We start from the raw sequence: 15,610 nt of genomic DNA, 5'->3' as shown, positions 1-15,610 counted from the left end.
TGTCACTTTGATAATATCAAAATCCCCCCCTTTCCAAGGTGGCTAACCATCTTAATTTCTTCATTCTTTCAAAACTGTACATTTGGTTAGAAACCAGGTGTGTTATGAATTAATAATCAAATGATAGTCAGTGTTCACACGCATTTATTTACATTAGTATTCAAAAAACACGTCTTAACATTCAACAAATGAGAATAAGAACAATGATTTACAAAATGAAAATTCTATTTTTGCGTATCAGATTAAGCTAAAACTGGTATGAATGAGCAGACATTATATGGTCAAGTAAGAGTTGTTATTTATTGATTTTTTTATAAGACTTATTGAATATTAATAGCTGAATATCATGCTTTTGCAGGCTGCAGTCATTATTTAGGGTTGTGTTGTTCTTTTCTCTGTATCCCAGTTTGCAAAACTATGAAAATGAGGTTCTTATTTTAACGCACTTGTTTTCAAAACAAGTCAGACATTCAACATTTGTCACTAGTACTTAAAATAAAAAGCAGTTTACATTCATTGCACAGAACAAAAAAAAAAATCTTTATCCAAAATAAGTTGTAATGAATAAGATTAAGTCTCTTTCTCTATTAATAGACGTATGATGATTTTAAAGGCTTGTGCTTTTGACAATTACCCTGTATTGAAACGTAGATGATCTTTTTCTTTCACAAAAGCCTCCATTCTTGAATTCATTACAACCAGCCACATAAACACAAACATTTCTGCCTAAAAATCACATAACTGATATATAAGTTTTGATTCGTTTAACTCTGAACAGATCCTGGTAAATATAATAGAGGCGATTCATTTTAAAAGATGAATTACTTGACATTAAAACTTAGTCCACCAAAAGAGAGATATGATTTAAATAAATAATGAACAATGAGGTAACAATGTCTCTAAAGATAATAAGACTGCATTTGTCACCTGTATCACTACTTGATCTGCATGCCTGCTCTGAAAATTGTATTTTTTTATTCTCAATGTTGTTGCAGCCGCGTCATGCATGGTATCAGCTGTTGCATACAGAGTTTTGAAAGGCTCTCAGAGTTACAGTATATATCATTATGTAGAGTGATTTAGGTAGTTACAGGTGACAAGTGCAACTCTTTTCCGCAGTCCATGCACCGTATGTTCGGCAGAAATGTTTTCAGCAGGGCTGAGTAAATGTTCTATATATTATATAACAATTCTAATACATTACAACAAAAAATGTCAAGGCCCTCCCAGAATCTATGTAAAACTACACAGATGCATGATGTAATACTTATTACTGTGAACCTGCTAATGCCATGTTACGTTTGCTTCCCAGACTTCCCTCGTCTTAAAACCCACTAATTGGCTTTCCAGAAAAAAACGTCCAACTGCTAAACGAGGGGTTACTGACGTGCCTTAACTTCGACTGTGTCCACAACAGCACTCAAAGACTCAGATCAATGATGATATGCTCAAAGATCTGTGTGCTGCCCTTAAAACTGGAGGCAAATACGAAGTCCCTCCGGTCAGTGGAGACCACAGTGAAGGAACGTGGAGCCTGGATGTAGACTTCCTTGAAACGCTCAAAAACCTTCTCCTCTGCATCCCACAGATAGATCTGCGAGAAGGTGTAGTCGCTTCCCAGAGCCAGGTAGTACCTTTCTTTGAAGGAAAATGGCTGCAGGATCATGGACCCTCTCGAAGGAAGCGCCTGGACCTCGGAGAATTCCTTAGCAGTCCAATGCAAGACTTTGGAGTCGCCGATGTATCGGGTCATGGCCAGATAAAGATCCTCCTTGATCCAGAAGGCCTTGACAGCGACTACATCTTCCATGTTTGGGATCTCTCCTTGCAAGGCAAACTTCTGAGTGCTCCTGCTCCACTGGTAGATGACCGGTACTTGAGAACGGCTCGCTAGGATAAGATGGGCCTTACCGTCCAAATTCACAAACTCTGCATCGGTATCACGAAACCATTCGTGAAGCGACTGGTAGGAGTAGAAGCCCTTGTCGTTCCATTTGTAGAGAGTAGAAAGTCCAGCCTTCGAGCTGTCAGCGATGATGAAGAACCAGTCGCTGCCGATCTGAAAGGCCTCGATGTCATTCGGCTTGGAAATCTTGGAAACCTCAATGTCCTGGAACTTTGTGAACTTGCTTTGGTCTTCATCAAACTTGTAGATGTGGGAACCACCAAAGAGTTGAGCAACGATGACAAACACCTGGTTCTGGATGATCACAGACTTGCAGCCAACTATGGACTGACCTAAAAGAGAACACATTGCATGAGATTTATTTGGCCATACGCAATCCTTCATATGATGGCTTTACCATGACTGTACCTGTGATGTTGTCGTAACTCCTGAAGTTCATCTCGATGTGGTCCCATTGGAGCACCATGCAGCTCTCTATGTTGGGAGCAGCGATGGCCACGTACACGTCGTTCTTGTGGGAGAACGTGTCCACAGACAAAGACTCAGTAGACACAGAGTGGAGAGGAACGAAATCTGGACAACATATGGTAAAATTGCATCTTAGTAACTGTTTTGCATCTCATAACTGATATGCTGCATGATATGTGGAACACACTGCAAAAACTAGCCCAACAGACGCTCAGCACGGTGTGTCCCGGATTTTAAAGTTGACATGGAATTACACTCTTAAAAATAAAGGTTCTCTATTGGCACTGATGGTTCCATGAAGAACTTTTAACATCCATGGAACTTTTCAATTCCACAAAGTGTTCTTTATAGTGGAAAAAGGTTCTTTAGATTCTTAAAAATGTTCTTCGCACTAATAAAAAATGGTTATTTTTTAGAACTGTTCAATGAAAGATTCTTTGAGGAAACCAAAAATGGTTCTTCTATGGCACTGCCGTGAAAGCCCCATTTCAACATTTATTTTTAAGAGTGAATAGCAACAGATGTTTTCTTCCTTTTACTTCTATATAGAAAAAAAATTTATGGCAGGACTTGGTTCTACGCATCGGTTGTTGATTGGAGTTTCAGATGTGGATGTTGCACTCAAAAGTGGAGGCAGATGAGTGTGAGCTTGCAGGAGTGAGTTTAAGCGGAGGTTAAGTCCTGCATACGTCACCAGAGAGAAGTCATTTCACTAGAAGATCCAGTTATGAAATTAAAGGTCAATTTAAAAAAAATAAATAAATAAACGTATGCACGGATTAATTGTTCACAATAAGATCTATAGCATGCATTTAGAAAACAGATGTGGTGAATTCATTTCATGTCGTCATTAAGAATTATTTTTACCAAATTGTTTCAATGTACTGGTAAATAGTTATTAAAAAAATGCACTAAATTGGATTTGTAGTTGGAAAAATCGTCCAAACACACTACCAAGCATGCACATGCTCATTCACATACCTGTAGAGATGCATTCGTTATGCAAGCTCGCCATGTCATTGAGCCGTTTGCCCTTCATCTCCTCAGGACCGGCGCAGAGGACGTCTGATACAGTAGCGTTCGTGCTCTTCAGCCACATCATCAGCCACTTCGCTCGGCAGTCACACTCAAAGACATTGCCCCTCAAGTCTCTGCAAGGAAATATATATGAAAACATCAATAAGCATTGACCTTATTATATAGTGTTCATTCCTGTAGGCTTAAAAAGACATTTTAGAATCAGAATCAGAATGAGCTTTATTGCCAGGTATGTTTTTGCCAGATGGATGCTTGGCAACGGCGTCCTGAATCCGCGCTGTCTGAGCTTGACGAGCGCGCCGGCTCGCTTCCCCCGTCTGTGCGTCCTGAAGCGCTTGATCAGCACCACAGCTCCCCCGACTACAATGTCCAGCAAAACATCAGAATAATCAAAAACTGGTGAAATATCGGGTGGTGTGTACTTCCGAATGTCCAGCAATTCGTCTCTGGTGAAACTGATTGCAGGGATATAACTAAAGACAGGACAAACTAACAAAAACATAAAAACAACTGCGGAGCACGCCATGGAGGCAGCCATCAGCGTCGGTGCCATCTTATCATGTAATTGTTTATCATATCATATTCAATGCACTCTATTGCATAATAGTTATCGCTAGGTAAGCATTTACAGAAGCTCAGACTCACAGCTCTATCAATGAGTCCAGATCGATGAATAGATCTCTGGGCAAAGCTTTAATGTTGTTGTTTGCCAAAGACCTGTGAGGAATACAGTAACAGTTTAGAGTAAAGTACCATACAAATAATTAGCAAATGTACGTTCATTTAATATAATTAAAAATAACATACAGATGAGTCAAATCCCTAAGTCCTCTGAAAGAGTATTTTGATGTTGTCTCAATCTTGTTGTTTTCTATAAACCTAAAGAATGGAGAGAAAATTAAGAGCTGAAAGAGTAAAAGATGGTGACATGAAAAGGAACAAAGATGATTATAACTTAAGCAACTATTAGAAACCAAACAACCATTAATAAAGTATTAAAACGATTACTTAAGAAAAATACGTAAATACATTTCAATTAAATATGTATAGAATTAAGTTAGAATGATACATTCATATGTTCAAAGAATGTGTGCATATCTCCAATATGTAATTGTTCAAAACTCACGGCTTCCCAATATATTTTTCTCTCGAATAAAGAGTTTACTTAAAGATGTACCATCCAAGATGTAGATGAGTTTGTTTCTTCATCAGATTTGGATAAATGTAGCATTGCATCACTTGCTCAGCAATGGATGCTCTGCAGTGAATGGGTGCCGTCAGAATGAGAGTCCAAACAGCTGATAAAAACATCACAATAATCCACAAGTAATTCACACCACTCCAGTCCATCAGTTAATGTCTTGTGAAGCAAAAAGCTGCGTGTTTGCAAGAAACAAATCCATCATTAAGGTGTTTTAAGTTTAATTTGTCGCTTCTGGCAAAAATACGAGTCCATAATCCATAATAACACTTCTTCCAGTGAAAAAGTCTATTTTTGTCCTCTCACATCAAAATCCACCATATAACATATTTGTTTAGAGCTGTTTTCACCTGTTAACGGTGCTTGATCTGTGCATATTTCTCTCCTGATTCAGACGAGACGACGTTTTCACTGGAGAAAGCAATGTTAGAGGACTCATAATTTTGCTGGAAGTAAGAAGCTTAATGATGGATTTGTTTCTTACAAACATGCAGCTTTTCTCTTCACAAGATGTTAACTGATGGACTGGTCCTGGAGTGGTGGGAATTACTTGTGGATTTGACGCTCATTCTGACGGCACCCATTCACTGCAGAGGATCCATCGGTGAGCAATAGATGTTATGCAAAATTTCTCCAAATCTGTTCCCATGAAGAAACAAAGTCATCTATATCTTGGATGGAGTAAATTTTCTGCAAATTTTCATTTTTTGGTGAACTATTGCTTCAAAAACAATTAGACCTTCCATTTCTATACACTCTAAAAAAAATGCTGGGTTGTTTCAACCCAACTTTGGGTCAAATATGGACTAACACAATTTTTGGGTTAAAAATCTAATGTAACAATTTAACCCAACGGTTGGGATAGTCCATATTTGACCCAAAGTTGGGTTGAAACAACCCAGCAGTGTCAAAAAGCTATAGCAACAGCACTATCTATAAAGTTTTTTAAAAGAATAAAATAACAATTAAAGAAAACTTACAGGTACTCCAGGTGCGGAAGGCCAGAAAATGCGTCATCCCTTATTGTGGTGAGAGCATTGGAGTTCAGCAACCTGTCAGAGTTCAATCATTGCCAACAATCACTGTCAATGAAATTATACACTCTAAAAATGCTGGGTTAAATACAACCCAGTGCTGGGTAAAATAGGGACAAACCCAACAATTGGGTTGTTTTGACCCAGTGGTTGGGTTACTACCCAGAAGGTTGGGTTGAACATTTAAACCAACCGCTGGGTCAAAACAGCCTAATTGTTGGGTTTGTCCCTATTTTACCCAGCACTGGGTTATATTTAACCCAGCATTTTTTAGAGTGTAACATGTCAGGCTGTGTGTTTACATTGCAGTGTAATACACATAGATAAATGACAATGAATGCCAGGACACGCACATATTTCTCTATATCACTCTATTTCTCAAAATATCAAATCGCAAACATCCTGCAATACGCCAATGACAGCATGGAAAAGTCAACCGCATCACTGTGTTCTCAGTGCCAAAAAGGCAACAGGAGGAAAACCGTCACTATCTGGAAGCAAATGTGCCCTGACTTTTTAAATAGCTAGAGGGGCGAGTGAAAGAGGCCTTTCTATTCGTCATCTGTCACCTTCAAGTGTTTAGTTGAGGAGTACACTGGATTCCAGTGCTAAATAACTGAAGACAAAACGTTTTAATAAATTCTTCAATATGCCTCTAAATCAACAAGATTCCTACTCAAATAGCTGAATGCATTATTGTACATGCCAAAATATTCTCCAATCTAACATTAGATAGCTAATTTAATCCAGAAAGCAGTCTGTTTTTGAGGTTATCCAACACTACTGTGCAAAATATGACAGTTTTTGGTAGATATTTTGGTAGACTCTGCCTAATTTGGTAGCCGTTTTCTTTATGCAATACCATGGATATGTAAATCTATCAAAACAATCTGTAATATAAATGAAACAGTTTTTAATCCACAGTTTTTCTTTTCAGGTAAAGTGAGATAGATTATCAGCAGAAGATTTTAATTTACTGCAAATACACGTGAAAAGAGCAATGTTCTACTATGAAACATGATCAGATCTACCAATTCTTCTACAAATGCGGAGTTTGCAAGAAGCACAGTTTCCAGAGTGAATCGATATCACACTCTAAAAAATGCTGGGTGCACTGGGTTGTATTTAACCCAGCATTTTTTAGAGTGTATGTCATACACATGTGCTTAGTCAGATGGGCTTGACTTACAGTAACTGTAAAGATGGCATGTGTGAGAACATCGCCTCCTTGATCTCAGAGAAGGTCCCGTTCACAATACTCCTGCAAAATGCAAAAAAAAAAAAAAATCAATACAAGCCCGACACAAAACGAGACCCTGTTACATAGAAATATAAAACAATATGACTGAACATGACTGAGCACTGGTCCTGAAATGCTATATTTACACAAGTGTAGCCTACTAACTGATCTAATGCATTAGCTTATGAGGACTCACAGTGAACTGACATCGTTGGGAATTAATCGCGGGACATACGAAGACCCGACGCAGATAATAGACTCCTTGGAGCAGCTACACAAGGAAGGACATTTAAAAACCTTTTTCCCCGCGTTGCCTAACGAGGCCAGGCATAATACCAGCGCCGATATAATCGCGACAGTCCGCATGTTGCTCGTCAGGCTCGCATGTGTGAATCCGGAGATGCTCATCCTCTCTGCAGCAGTAAATGCAGCACTGAAGCTCCTGACATCAGCAGCTCTCTCCTCTCGCGACTTCGTTATTTATTTATTTATTAGGGCGCCCAATAACGGTGGATGCTGGTTAAACAGCCTCGATGATGATTGCTGTCATAGTTGCACTATATAGCAAATGTGCAGTCAGGAATCCTGAAATATATGCATTCCTTCTGATACAAATAATGAAAATGTCTCTTCCATTTTAGAGAACGGAGAGACTTCTCTTTTCTCTTGTGGATTTTGAGGAGCATCATTAAAGTCCACATGAAATCACATGCAGTGCAGTTTTTCTATCCGGTGTTGATGCATTTCCTGCATTAAACAGGATCTTGAGGCAGAACCTGTATTTTTACAGAATTTTTGATCAAATAAATGCAGACTTTTTCCAGAAAACCCTTACCAACCCCAAACCTTTGAACGGTAGTGTATATGATTTACCAAAGTCCAAATCTGATGTTAAATCCGACAGTAAATCATAAATGTAAAAAAAAAAAAAAAAAAAAGGGAAAAAAAGGCAATAACCTTACAACCATAAACACAATCTGTTATATTTCTGATTATATTTTAGCTATGGTCTGAATCAAATATAGCCAGAAATACAGCTACTTATTGCAAGTATAAATGCATTTTAAAATTATTTAAAATACATTGTTTTTTTTATTATTATTTAAAACAATTAAAATACAAAAGTACTGTCAAATTGCATTTTTTTCACTCTTCAAAAATACATGCTGTCTACTTTGATTATAAATGACTGCATTTAGAGAACTTCTGTGGCATCAAGAAAACTGCTTTGCTATGTATTTATTTTGTTTCCTTTCTTTAAAAAAAAAAAGGTACAGTGAAAAAAAAATGGCGCTGAAATTTTTTAATGAGAAATTGCTAATTTTACAAAGAATTACAAAGAAACGAAGTAACATTAAATTACACAGGAAATTTTGAAGTAGAAAGACTGACATTTTCTTGTAAAACACACTCCAGTAATCGGTTTTATTTACAACTTTGAAAAATAATTTTTTTACAGTATGCAACAAAACAATAATCACTATTAAATATTTAGTTACTTTAATTATTCAATTTAATTCTTATTTATTGTTAATTTAATTATTATTATTAATTAGTTTTTGTTTATTATTTTATTTATATTTATTAGTTTAAAAAATGTGGGGCTTTAGAATATAAGTTACAAATTAATTTTGTTAATTAGTACAAAGCCAAAAAACTCTTCTTGTGGGGTCTTTGGCTGTTTGACCGTCTCGCTGTTGTCAAATTGTCAGAATTCTAAAATCTATTTAAAACAATGTACTGTGTAGAAAACACAAAGATGAAAGGAAGCGTGTTATTGTCAGCAGATTGCTTTATTATTGCTTTCAAAACACTTGAAGTTAAAGTAGGTAATGAGACACGATCCTCAGATATTGATGACTGAGTAAAAGCATTAAGAGTAAAGCATCTGGAGCTGTCTTTCAGAATTATCTTTTATGTTGGAGATAAACGGATTTGCAAAGTTCTACAGTTTTAACAGTTTTAAAGCCATTTGCACAGTTGTTTTTTTCTTTTTTTAGCTGCCTATATTTTTCGTTCGTTTACTCAAAAAAGGCTAGAACCAAACCAACCTAATGAACACAATATTACCATTGAATCTCAATCAGTGTGTGCTTAAAAAAAAAAAAAAAAAGATGATAACAATACAATTAGTGGGGGGAAAAAATCATTGATTGTGCTTGATGTAGGCTAATCTGTGCTGATGCTTTAAGAGCAAAGTCATCAACACGCATGATTGATGATGAGAGGAAATGAATAAGTGCAGCCTAAGTGGTTGGAAAAAAAGTGTATCAGCAAAACAGTGAGATAAACAGTAAGAGGAGAGATTATTACTAAGAGCTAAAGCTTGTTGAACAGATGGATATGGAGCGCAGGAGAGATCGGTGGAGGTAGAGGACGGAGACAGAAGGTTTGCAGAGAACAGCAGAGGCTGATCCCACATAAATCATGAGCAGAAATGCTGCTGGAGTGCACATTAAATGCATTATAGTGAGGTGTGAGCAAAGCTGATTCAACACCTCTCACGCGAAAACAGAGACTGTGCACCTTCCTCTGCTTCGTCACACAACAGATGTTATTAAAAACGCTGCACTATTGTGTTGCCGAGCTAGCACTTTACACACTCCTCTGAAAGTGAGCACTTTGTGAGCACTGTACAGCTTTATGACCATTCTTAAAAAACAAAAAAAAAAATTATGCTTCAAGGAAAATATGCTCACCTGAAGGTAGGGCAGGAATAGAAAATGCTGATAAAATTTAATGGATTTATTTCTATTGAATGGAATGGTAGTATAGTAGAAATTCTCTTAATTTAAAATAAATAAATACAAATAATAAATAAAGTCCTTAAAATAAATAATCAGCTATTTTCAAAATAAATAAATAAAAATGTAGTATTTTATACTTTTTCAAATCAAATGTGTCCTGAAAAAAAAACAAAAACAAAAAAAAAAGGTAAATAAAAACAAAACTAAAAAAAAAAAACATATGTAATACAGCTTAGAACCCGGAAAAATGGTAGATCTGCTACTTTTAAATAAACAAACACATAAATATACTAAATACTAAATATAAAAAGTGCACATTTTTGCAATACTGTTTAACAAATAGATGTCCTGAAAAACAACTAACTAAAGTTAAAGCTATTTTTCAATAAATAGAAGAAAAAAAAAAATAGAAAAAAAAAATATATATATATATATTTGAATATTTGTGCAATACGGTTTAAAGCGAAACGCATCGTGAAAATAAATTAATGAATAAATAAAGGTAAACAATCTAATGGGAGTCTTATAAGGTCTAACTAAAGTTTAGCAGCATAATGCATTAATATGCGGCTTAATATTTTTATTAATCTTATTATTAGCACTAGCTTTTCTCCAAGTGCCTAAGACAAGAATGTGCCTAGTAAAATCAGTATAAATGAATAAATCGCAGGTACTCATTGCAGGTTTTGCTACATCAAGTGACAATCCTTTTTCTTGCAATCTGAGCGAATCACATTAAATCTGAGTAATTTTTCATATTCAGTAATAAAAAATCTTTTATATTCTTTTTATGTTGTTTAGAACAAAGAATTCCCTCTGCATTGTCTATTCAACCAATGACTGTGTAAAAAAAAAAAATGCAGTGCCAGATGACTTTACATGACAAAATAATGTATTTATTGTCAGTTAGGGTACACTATCAAACACAGGTCAAAACGCATTTATTAAGCATGCAGAAAACAAACAAATGCATTTGTGGCTATATGTTGATGTATCAACATTCACACACAAGGTTATTGCCACAAGATCAAATTATGAAAAAATGATTCCTATGTATCAAACTCTTTCATCGAGAGCATCAGGGCACGGTTAAGTCGTCCACATCTTCAGCTGGCGATCCTGACTCACTCTTCTCTCCACAAGCTTCTTTGCTAAGGCTCTTGAGGCATTTATCGAGTCTCTTGATGCACAGTGTTATATCATCTCTGGTTATTCCAATAGCAGAGGCTGCGTTAAGGTACGGGCACGGATAGGCATCTGCGTGCGACATGAAGCCACGAAACGTGTGTCCGCTCACGGTCTGCTCCACACCCAGCGGGACGACCCTGCAACAACATTTAACACCAATTAACAAGAAATCTCAATCATTTCTGCCTTTTGTTTATGTTACGTCTTGTGAAAAAGAAGTGCGCTTAATTGTACTGAATGTGCACTTGTAGTGTACTTCAAATCTTAAAAGCATATTTAAAAAAGAAAAAAATTAAAAACTTGCAGATAATATAATATTAACGAAATAAAAGGCCACTTAAGTGACTTGACAGTACACTTCCATAATGTACTTAAAGTGCTCTATTTTTGCGCACTAATTTTGTACTTCTTAAGATAATCTTAAGAACATCTAAGTGTGCTTGTTATCCTTTAAGATAAATGACAGCTTACATTTTACTTCCTTTAGTCTTTATACTAGATGACTGATTGAGTATTTTACATCCAAAATCAATTATTTTCTCATCTCTTAAAGAAATGGTTGAATGTATTCACCCTCAGGTCATCCAAGATGTAGATGAGTTTGTTTCTTCATCAGATTTGGAGAAATGTAGTATTGCATCACTTGCTCAGCAATGAATCCTCTGCAGTGAATGGGTGCCGTCAGAATGAGAGTCCAAACAGCTGCTAAAAACATCACAATAATCCACAAGTAATCCACACCACTCCAGTCCATCAGTTAATGTCTTGAGAAGTGAAAAGCTGCATGCTTGTAAGAAACAAATCCATCAAGACGTTTTTAATTTCAAACAGTCGTTTCTGACTTAAATAAGAGTCCTCTATCCGTAATATTGCTTCCTCCAGTGGAAAAAAAAAAATCATCCTGTCTGAATCAGGAAAGAAATATGCATTCAGAAGCAAAAACAGTCCAAAACAGATCTAAACAAATATGTTGGTGGATTTTGATGTGAGAGACAACTGGAGATGGACTTACATTTTGGCTAGAAGCAACAGTTTAAAGTTAAAACGTCTTAATGATGGATTTGTTTCTTATAAACAACTCAGCTTTTCTCTTCATAAAACATTAACTGATGGACTGGAGTGGTGTGGATTACTTGTGGATTATTGTGATGTTTTTATCAGCTGTTTGGACTCTCATTCTGACGGCGCCCATTCACTGCAGAGCATCCATTGCTGAGACACTGATGCAATGCTACATTTCTCCAAATCTGATGAAGAAACAAACTCATCTACATCTTGGATGACCCGAGGGTGAATACATTCACCATTTCTTTAAGAGAAGAGAAAATATTGATTTTGGATGTAAAATACTCAATCAGTCATCTAGTATAAAGACTAAAGGAAGTAAAACGTAAGCTGTCATTTATCTTAAAGGATAACAAGCACACATCTGTATCACAAAATTCCACCCAGATGAAAGGTTAGTTAGTTAGGTTATGTATTATATTACAATAGACATAAAATTAAGTATGTAGTCACTTTCTGGTTGTCAAACATTAGTGGAGCATGTAGTTCATCACATTTACTTGAACACCTGCGTAAACTTGAAGAGACTGACTTCACATACACTATTCTTTTTCTCATTTTTCCTTTGAAGTTAAATTAGAAGACAACAAATATTGAAACAGAAACAGGCGGCAGTGTGGACAGTAGCTCACCTGGCTCCAGACACCTGTCTGGTGAAGAGCATGGAGCCCAGCTGCGTGACCGCTGCGGTGCCGTGTGTCTGGAGACGGTTCAGAGACATAGCTGGAGAGACCAGGAAAGGTCATCAGAAAGCTTTTCGTACATTTGTTTGAGTTTTAATTTAACCTCTGCGGGTGCTATGAAAACTTTGAGGGGAACAGAATGGAAGAGGCAATGCAACACAAAATGAAGCATTAAATATTAGGCATTTATACATGTGATCATGTGACTAAAATCTCTGGAGCTGCAAAAAAATTACATCATGACAATGCTGTCCTTGTGAAAAAGAAGAACACTTCTGCATCCATATTTATTACAGAAATAATATATTTTAATAGCATATACTTAAGTGTGAACTGAATGTAATGTTTTCAGACACTTAATTGCATGTTAATTGAAATGAAATAGAAATGTATTATAGTTTAAATTTGTATTAATGCAATTAGCTGCACCTTAGAGAGCTTTCTTGACCCACTTACGTAGGACTTAAGTACATCTTTAGAAATAATTATGAAATTATATATATTGTCTTTGAAACATGGTTAAAGTACTGCTGAATGTACTGTCAAGCATTTATGATAAACTAAAATATACTTTAATGTCATTTCTATTGAAACTTGTGTGTCATATTTGTAATAATTACACATCTGTAATGAAGAAGTTGCAATTTAGAACATTTAAAATATATTAACTTTAAATGTAGTACTGAATAACACACTATGGTTCAAATTATAATCAAGTACTTTACATGTGCTTTAGTATGTTAGTCAACACATCAAAATAAGTGTGCTTCTTTAAAACATGACAAAAGAGTATTAAAACAATGATTTAAGATGCACTTTAAAAGTAAAACTTTCAATTTTACTTTTTTTAAAAGTGTACTTAAGTGTGTTAAGAAACAGTCATAAAAGTGTCTCTCTTTAAGCCACTTAAGTGGTCTTTTATTTCATTAATAATATATTATCTGGAAGTAGTTTTTAAAACATGTACTTTCAAGTTTTGAAGCACGCTACAAGCGCACATTAAACACAATTAAGTGCACTTCTTTTTCACAAGGATGATTGGTTGATGGCACCACAAGAATGCTCATAGTCCCAAGTGGGACACTTTTTCACACTGAAATTGAAAAGAAAAAAAAAATGCATTTTAAACATTGCTTGCAAATGAAAACATAAATATTTAGTCAAAATACATGACCATGTTTGAACAGTCGTCAATAGAGAAAGATGCTCTGCGTAGCCAGATGGTGTAGTTATGGGATCTGCCAGCAGGGACTAACAGACTCATGCTAACCAGCCAAACCCTGACCTCTCGGGTGACATGCAAAAACTATTTTTAGAAACTTTTTTATTTACACAGAAAATGTACTCACGAAATCCTTGTTTATTGAACTGTTATTGAACTCTTTCTCATATGACATTGCACTATACATTATGTACGACTTCTCACCCAGTGATATTGGATTGTGTGGCGTATGCAGCAGTCTCTCCCCGTGTCTCTCAGCTAGAGCGCTCAGCTCCTGCGCCAGGTGACCATACAGCTCCTGTGGGCCGTACACAACTCCAGTTATAAATAGCTCTCCACTCTACACAGCTTTTTTCTGTCGTACATTCTGTTTTCTGCTAATGTTGCATTTCTGTGTGTGTTGGCCTACAGTAAACCCAGCACCTGCTTCCCTCTCCAGCCACCCTACCCCTCTCCTCTCCAGACGCAGATGCGATCTGCAGCCTGCTTTCCCATCTGAAGCTTTAATGTGATTGCATCACAGAATCAGCTGTGTTGGCAGAGCTGCATCCACCACTGAGATCAATTACAAATGAACTGTAGGAGGCCCTCGGGTTATGGGCCCCTATTATGATGCTGTTAGTAAGACATCTGAGATCTACAGTATGAAAACGCAGAGACAATAACCTGCTTTATAATATCCAGAAGCTCACATTATGCAAATGAAATTCATCCTAGCATCCCGTTGGAAAACCCTAGCAACCAAATAGTAACGCCCTAGCAACCACCCACAATACTCTAAAATTGTGGCAACAAATTTTGCAGAAACAAAAAAAAAAAAAAGTAGAAAAAGTACAAATACTGTTAACCTAGTGTAAAATCCTTCTAAAAATGAAGTGCGCTTAATTGTATTGAATGTGCACTGTGCACTTGTAGTGTACATCAAATCTTAAAAGTTTTTTTTTAAATAAAATGTGCAGATGTAATGGTAATGAAATAAATAGCCACTTAAGTGTAGTTAAAGAGAGAGACACTTTCATGACTTAAGTACACACTTAAGTAAACTTTTAAGTGCACTTAAGTGCACTTTGTAATATCGCATTAAAAGTTTTACTTTTACTTTAAATAATAATAAAGGTTGACTAAAATACTAAGTACTTTATAATTTTAACTGTAGTGCTTTAATCAACATTACATTTAAAGTGAACATATTTTAAATGTATTAAATTGCAACTTCATCATTACAAATGTATAATTAGAAATATATTTAAATATATGGCATACAAGCCTCAGTACAAATGGCATTAAAGTATATTTTAGTTAGTCACAAATGCTTGTCAGTACATTCAACAGTACTTATATTTCAAAGAAAATAGAAGTAATTATGACATTACATATAAAGATGTACTTTAGTCCTACTTAAAGGCACAATATGTAATTTTCGCCGCTGGAGGGCGCGTATTCAAAATAAACAAAGAAACAAAGGCGTAGTTTGATGATGCCGTGCCTGAGTGTGGAATCATGGGAGTTGTGGTCTTCATCCCCACAGCCGACGCAATCCAACGGGACTCGGGCAGAAATCATGTTCATGGATGAGCTAATGATTTATTAACGTAGTAGAATGAAGCAGGGTGAGGCTGAAAGCCGTCGAAGCGAAACGAGGCCGCTGAACGAGCGCGACACATGGCTCGAAAGCAGCAGAGCTTTTATTATGCCACAGTTGACCGCTTCTGCTCCTTCCGGTCGTGCGTATGTGGGGTAAAGCAGCACTGTTTAATCATACTAGATACATTTGAAAGTTCTGTTATAATGCTACTCTGTGCGGTCGTCACCGGTCTA

At 36.2% G+C, this 15,610-nt stretch overlaps 2 protein-coding genes across 2 annotated transcripts in view; both read right to left on the bottom strand.

Moving 5' to 3' along the window:
• Positions 1–244: 244 nt before the first annotated feature.
• Positions 245–7,351, bottom strand: LOC107675415 (leucine-rich repeat LGI family member 2-like). The gene is made up of 8 exons (XM_016469735.1): positions 7,084–7,351; positions 6,837–6,908; positions 5,594–5,665; positions 4,220–4,291; positions 4,058–4,129; positions 3,356–3,525; positions 2,315–2,479; positions 245–2,238 (listed from the first exon to the last, which is right to left on the bottom strand). The coding sequence occupies exons 1-8, from the start codon at positions 7,293–7,295 to the stop codon at positions 1,421–1,423; spliced, it is 1,653 nt and encodes a 550-aa protein (XP_016325221.1). The 5' UTR covers positions 7,296–7,351; the 3' UTR covers positions 245–1,420.
• A 3,157-nt stretch (positions 7,352–10,508) lies between these two features.
• Positions 10,509–15,610, bottom strand: part of LOC107675416 (O-phosphoseryl-tRNA(Sec) selenium transferase-like) — a 21,533-nt gene continuing 16,431 nt past the window's right edge. The window contains exons 9-11 of the mRNA XM_016469736.1: positions 13,997–14,090; positions 12,520–12,610; positions 10,509–10,959 (exon numbers count right to left, since the gene is read on the bottom strand). Coding sequence (XP_016325222.1) covers positions 10,713–10,959; positions 12,520–12,610; positions 13,997–14,090 — 432 coding nt within the window. The 3' untranslated portion in view covers positions 10,509–10,712. The remainder of the gene's footprint in view (positions 10,960–12,519; positions 12,611–13,996; positions 14,091–15,610) is intronic.

This window comes from Sinocyclocheilus anshuiensis, unplaced genomic scaffold (assembly GCF_001515605.1).
Source record: "Sinocyclocheilus anshuiensis isolate Anshui unplaced genomic scaffold, SAMN03320099.WGS_v1.1 scaffold1081, whole genome shotgun sequence".
NCBI lineage: Eukaryota > Metazoa > Chordata > Actinopteri > Cypriniformes > Cyprinidae > Sinocyclocheilus > Sinocyclocheilus anshuiensis.
Note: the sequence above shows the minus strand (reverse complement) of the source record. Positions and strands in the feature narration are given on the sequence as shown.

Coding starts and splice junctions, on each gene's coding strand:
- LOC107675415 (XM_016469735.1), bottom strand. CDS start 7,295: ATGAGCATCTCCGGATTCACACATGCGAGCCTGACGAGCAACATGCGG. Junction 2,480..3,355: donor TAACGAATGCATCTCTACAG/GTATGTGAATGA, acceptor TATGTTGTCCAG/ATTTCGTTCCTCTCCACTCT. Junction 2,239..2,314: donor GAGTTACGACAACATCACAG/GTACAGTCATGG, acceptor GTTCTCTTTTAG/GTCAGTCCATAGTTGGCTGC.